Source organism: Eucyclogobius newberryi, unplaced genomic scaffold (genome assembly GCF_026437365.1).
Source record: "Eucyclogobius newberryi isolate DKJ021-1_F unplaced genomic scaffold, fEucNew1.0.hap1 SCAF_13, whole genome shotgun sequence".
Classification (NCBI taxonomy): Eukaryota; Metazoa; Chordata; class Actinopteri; order Gobiiformes; family Gobiidae; genus Eucyclogobius; species Eucyclogobius newberryi.
Genome location: NW_027315757.1, coordinates 37,712,366 through 37,721,506, shown reverse-complemented (window position 1 = coordinate 37,721,506; position 9,141 = coordinate 37,712,366). Strand labels below are relative to the sequence as shown.

At 44.2% G+C, this 9,141-nt stretch overlaps 1 protein-coding gene across 2 annotated transcripts in view; it reads right to left on the bottom strand.

Moving 5' to 3' along the window:
• Positions 1-6,547: 6,547 nt before the first annotated feature.
• ppp1caa (protein phosphatase 1, catalytic subunit, alpha isozyme a) overlaps positions 6,548-9,141 on the bottom strand; it is a 36,418-nt gene continuing 33,824 nt past the window's right edge. For both annotated transcript variants that reach the window (XM_072443805.1, XM_072443806.1), the window contains 2 exons: positions 8,642-8,776; positions 6,548-6,765 (listed from right to left, as the gene is read on the bottom strand). In XM_072443805.1, coding sequence (XP_072299906.1) covers positions 6,649-6,765; positions 8,642-8,776 — 252 coding nt within the window. In that variant the 3' untranslated portion in view covers positions 6,548-6,648. The remainder of the gene's footprint in view (positions 6,766-8,641; positions 8,777-9,141) is intronic.

Sequence of the window (9,141 nt, the reverse complement as noted above, 5' to 3'; positions counted from 1 at the left end):
GTGTAAACATGTGTAAAGTGTATAAACATGTGTAAACATGTGTAAAGTGTGTAAACATGTGTAAAGTGTGTAAACATGTGTAAAGTGTATAAACATGTGTAAAGTGTATAAACATGTGTAAACATGTATAAACATGTGTAAAGATGTATAAAAATGTGTAAAGTGTATAAACATGTGTAAACATGTATAAACATATATGGCCATGTATAAACATGTGTAAACATGTGTAAAGTGTATAAACATGTATAAAATGTATAAACATGTGTAAAGTGTATAAACATGTGTAAACATGTATAAACATGTGTAAAGATGTATAAAAATGTGTAAAGTGTATAAACATGTGTAAACATGTATAAACATATATGGCCATGTATAAACATGTGTAAACATGTGTAAAGTGTATAAACATGTATAAAATGTATAAACATGTGTAAAGTGTATAAACATGTGTAAACATGTATAAACATGTGTAAACATGTGTAAAGTGTATAAACATGTATAAAATGTATAAACATGTGTAAAGTGTATAAACATGTGTAAACATATATGGCCATGTATAAACATGTGTAAAGTGTATAAACATGTATAAAATGTATAAACATGTGTAAAGATATATAAACATGTGTAAAGATGTATAAACATGCATAAACATGTGTAAAGTGTATAAACATGTATAAACATGTGTAAAGTGTATAAACATGTGTAAACATGTATAAACATGTGTAAAGATGTATAAACATGTGTAAACATGTGTAAACATGTATAAACATGCATAAACATGTGTAAAGTGTATAAACATGTGTAAAATGTATAAACATGTGTAAAGATGTATAAACATGTAAACATGTGTAAACACGTGTAAACATGTGTAAAGATGTGTAAACACGTGTAAAGATGTATAAACACGTGTAAACATGTGTAAATACGTGTAAACATGTGTAAACATGTGTAAAGTGTCTAAACACGTGTAAAGATGTATAAACACGTGTAGACGTGTAAAGATGTATAAACACGTGTAGACGTGTAAAGATGTATAAACACGTGTAAAGATGTATAAACATGTGTAAACATGTATAAACACGTGTAAACATGTGTAAATACGTGTTAACATGTGTAAAGACGTGTAAAGATGTATAAAGACGTGTAAAGATGTATAAACACGTGTAAACATGTATAAACACGTGTAAACATGTGTAAATACGTGTTAACATGTGTAAAGACGTGTAAAGATGTATAAACACGTGTAAACATGTATAAACATGTGTAAATACGTGTTAACATGTGTAAAGACGTGTAAAGATGTATAAACACGTGTAAACATGTATAAACACGTGTAAACATGTGTAAATACGTGTTAACATGTGTAAAGACGTGTAAAGATGTATAAACACGTGTAAACATGTATAAACACGTGTAAACATGTGTAAATACGTGTTAACATGTGTAAAGACGTGTAAAGATGTATAAAGATGTATAAACACGTGTAAACATGTATAAACACGTGTAAACATGTGTAAATACGTGTTAACATGTGTAAAGACGTGTAAAGATGTATAAAGATGTATAAACACGTGTAAACATGTATAAACACGTGTAAACATGTGTAAATACGTGTTAACATGTGTAAAGACGTGTAAAGATGTATAAACACGTGTAAATGCGCATGGACCGTTTCCATTCCATGTTCTAGACTAAATACATGACTAAAGTCTCTTCAGTGTTATTAGTTAAATGCAAATGTGTTTAGCGCCATAAATGGGAGTGTGCTGATTGTGACTCACTTGACCACTGTGAACGGTCAGATTTATGTGGAGCGTGTTGTAAATGCACACATTCAAATATGTCGGCGTTTCCTCCTGTTCTGGTTTATTCAAAGCCGCCGTCGTGTCGTCGTGTCGCGCCTCGTGAAAGAACAACAGACGTGTTTAGCATTCGAGCGTCATGTTACACTGTAAACACACGTGATGAACGACACACTGACAGGAGGGCGGAGTTATAGGTTTGTCTAAGGGCGGGACCACTGTGAACCGTCAGCATATACATATATCTAGATCTGTATATATCTCTATCTCCGACCGGACATGGTGGTGGTCTCAAGGGTCAGAGGAAAGCCGTGGTGCTGGACGTTGCAGGCCTCAGAGAGGAGCTGGAGAGGAATGAACCCAAACTGGAGGAATGACTTGAACATCTCGGTCCAGAAAAGTGCAGGAACAGCAAAGATACTGAAGAACCCTCAAGCTCCCAGGGGCCTCTGGAGGAGGAGCTTGAGTGGCCCAGGAAAAGCCCAAGAAAGACAAAGACCAGTTAAACAAAATTTTCTAACTTTATTCCTACTTTGTAACAGAGACAGTTTGTGATTTGAAAACAATAAAATACAAAGCAGAAACTGTTCATTTCTGTTCTTGTATCTTCATCAACTTCCTCAGTTACAATAATGTTCTACCCAGCGACAGTGCGTGGCGTATTCCCTGATTGGTTAAAAAAATCCTACACTAGTTTATATGCTGCTGTGTCAAAGCGTTATCATTATTAGTACAAAGAAAAACATGAAAATAGAGGTATATGACGATGGTCAAATCAATCAAGCTTGTGTACAGCAACGGGAATGACATTTGACTCTGGTTCCAGCTATATTTCAGCTTCAGAGAAAAAAACATGGTATTTGACTAAAAAAGGCTATTATATTTGTAATGCCATACATTCTGTACAATTAGAGCTTATAACAGGGTCTTTCATCTTACAAAGAAAACGGGCAAAGGCAGTAGTTATTTGAAAAGAAAAGATCGTTTAGCTGTTCCAATAGTATTTGTAATGTGCAGTAAAATAGATGGGGTTTGTTGCATTTCACACATGAAAAGTAGATTATAATACATACACTTCACTTCCTGAGTTACTGGATGTGAGTTGAGCACACGTTATAGCACAAGAACATGACTTTAAATGGATATTGCCTGAAAAATCTGATTTTAAATGACATTTGGGAGACTTAGGGATGTAGGAAGTAGTTTCAGGAGATAAATAAACATTGAAAAGCTAAATGTGGATTCAAAAATACAGTTGTATCTCGGGTAATGTACAGTTTGGGGCAATTTTAAAGTTCCATTTTTTTTTAAAAACAAACCAGAGCGACTCTTCCCTCTGATGACCAGCAGAGGGTGTCAGAACATGCTGGACATTTCTACAGGTGAAGAGGACATGGAGGGAGAGAGAGGACATGGAGGGAGAGAGAGGACATGAAGGGAGAGAGAGGACATGGAGGGAGAGAGAGGACATGGAGGGAGAGAGAGGACATGGAGGGAGAGAGAGGACATGGAGGGAGAGAGAGGACATGGAGGGAGAGAGAGGACATGGAGGGAGAGAGGACATGGAGGGAGAGAGGACATGGAGGGAGAGAGGACGTGGAGGGAGAGAGAGGACATGGAGGGAGAGAGAGGACATGGAGGGAGAGAGGACATGGAGGGAAAGAGGACGTGGAGGGAGAGAGGACATGGACATGGAGGGAGAGGACATGGAGGGAGAGAGGACGTGGAGGGAGAGGACATGGACATGGAGGGAGAGGACATGGACATGGAGGGAGAGAGGACGTGGAGGGAGAGAGGACATGGACATGGAGGGAGAGAGGACGTGGAGAGAGAGAGGACATGGACATGGAGGGAGAGGACATGGAGGGAGAGAGAGGACATGGACATGGAGGGAGAGAGGACGTGGAGGGAGAGAGAGGACATGGAGGGAGAGAGAGGACATGGAGGGAGAGAGGACATGGAGGGAAAGAGGACATGGACATGGAGGGAGAGGACATGGAGGGAGAGAGGACGTGGAGGGAGAGGACATGGACATGGAGGGAGAGAGGACGTGGAGGGAGAGAGGACGTGGAGGGAGAGAGGACGTGGAGGGAGAGAGGACATGGACATGGAGGGAGAGAGGACGTGGAGAGAGAGAGGACATGGACATGGAGGGAGAGGACATGGAGGGAGAGAGAGGACATGGACATGGAGGGAGAGAGGACGTGGAGGGAGAGAGGACATGGAGGGAGAGAGGACATGGAGGGAGAAAGGACAAGGACATGGAGGGAGAAAGGACAAGGACATGGAGGGAGAGAGGACATGGAGGGAGAGAGGACAAGGACATGGAGGGAGAGAGGACATGGAGGGAGAGAGGACATGGAGGGAGAGAGGACAAGGACATGGAGGGAGAGAGGACATGGACATAGAGGGAGAGGACATGGAGGGAGAGAGGACATGAGGGAGAGAGGACAAGGACATGGAGGGAGAGGACATGAGGGAGAGAGGACAAGGACATGGAGGGAGAGGACATGGAGGGAGAGAGGACAAGGACATGGAGGGAGAGGACATGGAGGGAGAGAGGACAAGGACATGGAGGGAGAGGACATGGAGGGGTGACTACAGTGTGAAGCTAAAAACATTCACTAATGATAAATACATGAGATCCTTCATCAGGAGGAATACTGGACGTTTAGGTCCAGGTAAAGACAAGATATTTGACATTTTGTATTTTTATGACTAGCATTAAACACCTTATTATGAAATTGGTCCAACAATGCAACATTTTATAGTTAAATATTGGTGAAAGTTGGTTGTTGGTTTGATGAGACGCAAAGAATAAAAATTAAAAAGGTTTTTCATTATTTTGTGGTACAAATGTCCAAATATCTACAAAGAAAGGACAAAACAAAACAAAGTGTTTCACATCCACGACTGCATTTATCACTTTCTCCAAATACAGCGTCCTGTCCCAGCGTGCTGTCCCAGCGTGCTGTCCCAGCGTGCTGTCCCAGCCTCCTGTCCCAGCCTCCTGTCCCAGCCTCCTGTCCCAGCCTCCTGTCCCAGCCTCCTGTCCCAGCGTGCTGTCCCAGCGTGCTGTCCCAGCCTCCTGTCCCAGCGTGCTGTCCCAGCCTCCTGTCCCAGCCTCCTGTCCCAGCCTCCTGTCCCAGCCTCCTGTCCCAGCGTGCTGTCCCAGCCTCCTGTCCCAGCCTCCTGTCCCAGCCTCCTGTCCCAGCCTCCTGTCCCAGCGTGCTGTCCCCCGACGGCCTCCGTAGACTTTAAAAGGCACAGGCCAGTGTTTCCCAGAGCGGGGTCCACGTACGCATGGCGAAGACACGTTAGTCATTTACACCACAGAAATCTGAACTTTTAGATTAAAAATCACCTTTTCAAACATTTGCTCTTTCATTTGTCCTGTAAAACTAGCACAGGCAGAACAATCACAGATCAGATTACTCATGACAGAACTCTGATCATGATCAGACCGTGTGGCCAGGGTTGGGGTTAAAGTTCATGGTTTATGGCGTTAAACACGTCCGTCTCAAACTGAATAAACCAAAGTGGAAAGTGCTTAATGCCCGAGTGCGGAACCTTCCGGAGCGACGCCGGAGGCAAACGGCTCCAACGCCATCGTTTTCTCTGTCCAAGATCGATGCATTATTATTATAGTGAATGATTTGACTGAGAGACGTTTCACCTGGAGGACGTTCAGACGTCACTGAAACGTCTCGTTTTATGGACGTTCAACACTGGTCTGTGCCTTTGAAGAACAAGTGACAACCATACGTAAGACACACTGTACACTGTGCACCGTACACGCACCGTACACGCACTGTACACTGTACACTGTGCACCGTACACGCACTGTACACTGTGCACCGTACACGCACTGTACACTGTGCACCGTACACGCACTGTACACTGTGCACCGTACACGCACTGTACACTGTGCACTGTGCACTGTACACTGTGCACGCACTGTACACTGTGCACTGTGCACGCACTGTATACTGTACACTGTACACGCACTGTACACTGTACACGCACTGTACACTGTGCACTGTACACGCACTGTACACTGTGCACTGTACACGCACTGTACACTGCACTGTACACGCACTGTACACTGTGCACTGTACACGCACTGTGCACTGTACACGCACTGTATACTGTACACTGTACACGCACTGTACACTGTACACTGTGCACGCACTGTATACTGTACACTGTGCACGCACTGTATACTGTACACTGTACACGCACTGTACACTGTACACTGTACACGCACTGTACACTGTGCACTGTACACGCACTGTACACTGTGCACTGTACACGCACTGTACACTGTGCACTGTACACTGTACACTGTGCACTGTACACTGTACACGCACTGTACACTGTACACGCACTGTACACTGTGCACTGTACACTGTGCACTGTACACTGTGCACTGTACACTGTACACGCACTGTACACGCACTGTACACTGTACACGCACTGTACACTGTACACGCACTGTACACTGTGCACTGTACACTGTACACGCACTGTACACTGTACACGCACTGTACACTGTACACGCACTGTACACTGTACACGCACTGTACACTGTGCACTGTACACGCACTGTACACTGTGCACTGTACACTGTGCACTGTACACTGCACTGTACACGCACTGTACACGCACTGTACACTGTACACGCACTCACACCAGGAAAAAGTGAGAAAACAGCGAGATGAGTTTGAAAATGGCGGTCTGCAGAAGAGGCGTGACTGAACCCTGGTTTGTCGGCGCTGAAGGAGGAAGTCGGGAGGTAGAGGAGAGACGGGGGAGGAACTCTAGGGGGCGCTGCTGCCTCTGGGTGTTATTTCTTAGCCTTAGCGGCCTTGGCTGAATTTCGTGGAGGAGTGACGGGTCGACCGGAGCCCAGGCCGCCTCCCCCTCCGTACGGGTACAGCTTCTTATCGGCCGGCTTCAAAATCTGAACCAAAACAGAAAATATTCAGTTTTTACTACAAAACCAGACTTTTATTTGACACATGCTTTTGAGTTTCTCCAGGTTTAAATTAGACCTACAACAATCAAGAGTAAAACTAAGTTGTTTTTTGATCGTATTTGTTTGTCTCAACAGAATAAAAACACAAAGACATTTCGATAAGACTCTTTATCCCTAAACATCTTCAGTCACACATTTCTAACTTGATTTGGTTTATAATGTATTTAACTGTATTCACTTTAGAAATCATAAATCTACAAGTTTATATGACACTGTTACTGTCGAAACACTGATTGTCCTGACATGTCATATTTAGGTTCAGGCGTTTGTAGAATGACTTATTCAAACAGGGACAAATCTTCGTCGCGGCTTCTTTATCGCCGACCCGTCGTGGCGAGCCAGAGCGAGGCTGCAGGTGTGCAGTAGCGCGCAGGGAGAGACTGACATGTGGGAGAACTACTGGGCCGTCCTCTGGTCTTGGAGTTGATCATTGACAACCAGAAATAATGATTTAAAAGTGTCGTTGTAATCCCTCATTGGTCCAGGCGTGTTCCATAGTAGAAAAAGCTTCAGTTGTTTCATCTGGACTCAGTTTGAAAAAATAGACGTTTCGACTCTCATCCAAGAGTCATTGTCAATAAAAGAATTTAGATCGAGAACTCCGATATTAATACTGTTCTGTGGTAAGACCCGCCCATTGGGCGGAGCCTCCTGAAGTAGAAGGAGTTGTTTGTTTCAACAGAAACTCCCCCTTGTATCTACCGAGCCTATTCAGAATTTTAATGGCCTATTAGAATCCTCTTGGTCTTAGTGAGACCCTGGCTCAACCACCCTGAGGACCTGATTAGCATCTGAATGTCCTGGTCCTGGTCCTCTACCTTTCCAGGGGTTCAGTAACCCATTATAAATACCAGGAAGATTAAACCTAAGCCCTCCATTTCTGTTTAAAGAAGGTCTTTCTTTTTTAACAAAAATAGCTTCCTTGACTCCTCTTTCAAACCATCTTTTCTCCTGCTTAAAACCTTCACCTCACCGTCTTCAAACGAGTGATTAGAGGCTTCAAGATGGAGATGCACGGCACTCTGAGGTCCTGAACTTGTATTTCTTCTGTGCTGATAGAGCCTCTTGTGTAGAGGCTGTTTTGTCTCACCTATGTAACGTTCTTTACAGCTTTCTTCACTGCATTGGATCGAATAAACTACATTGCTCTGTTTTTGAGTCGGCAACTTGTCCTTTGGGTGAACCAGTTTTTGTCTTAAAGTGTTTCATGGTTTAAAATAAACAGGGACTTCGTGTTGTCTAAAAATTCTCTGCAGTTTTTCCGAGAGGCCAGACACATAAGGGATAGAAACACCCTTCCTTCTCTGTTCAGTTTCCCTTTTGTCCTGCTTCTTGGTTCTCTTCACTCTGTTGAGAGCCCAAGCGGGGTAACCACAGGCTGAGAGGGCATTTCGGACATGTTTTTCCTCTTTCTTCTTGCCCTCTGAGCTGGTGGGCACACCTTGAGCTCTGTGTTGTAAGGTTCTGATCACCCCCAGCTTGTGCTGTAGTGGGTGGTTGGAACCAAAGAGCAGATACTGGTCCGTGTGTGTAGGTTTCCTATATACTTCTATTTGGAGTTTCCCGTCCTCTCCTCTGATCGTGGAACAATCAAGAAAGGCCAAGCGATTCTCCTTAGCTTAGCATGATTTAAAAGGACAAACTTCTAAACTCTATGAGGCTTTAATGGCCCTGGTTTGGTCTGATCTGTGATTGGACAGTTTGACTAGTAAAAGTACACATTACAAATACACAGATAGTAAAAGTACACGTCTGTTGAAACATTACACAGAGACGTAGTAAAAGTACGTGTCTGTTGTACCTGGAAGGAGCACATGAGCGTCTCGTCCACGCTCATCATGGCGCCGGCGTTGTCAAACTCGCCGCAGTAGTTTGGAGCTGAGAACAGCGTGACCAGCTGCCGCTTAGCAAAAAACTCATAACCGTCTTCTACCACCTGCACACACCGGACACACACGACTTCATTCAAGAGCCTCACACCCGACACGCCTTCATTCAAGAGCCGCACACCCAACTTCATTCAAGAGCCGCACACCCGACACGCCACGACTTCATTCAAGAGCCGCACACCCACAACTTCATTCAAGAGCCGCACACCCACGACTTCATTCAAGAGCCTCACACCCGACACGCCTTCATTCAAGAGCCGCACACCCAACTTCATTCAAGAGCCGCACACCCGACACGCCACGACTTCATTCAAGAGCCGCACACCCACAACTTCATTCAAGAGCCGCACACCCACGACTTCATTCAAGAGCCTCACACCCGACACGCCTTCATTCAAGAGCCGCACACCCA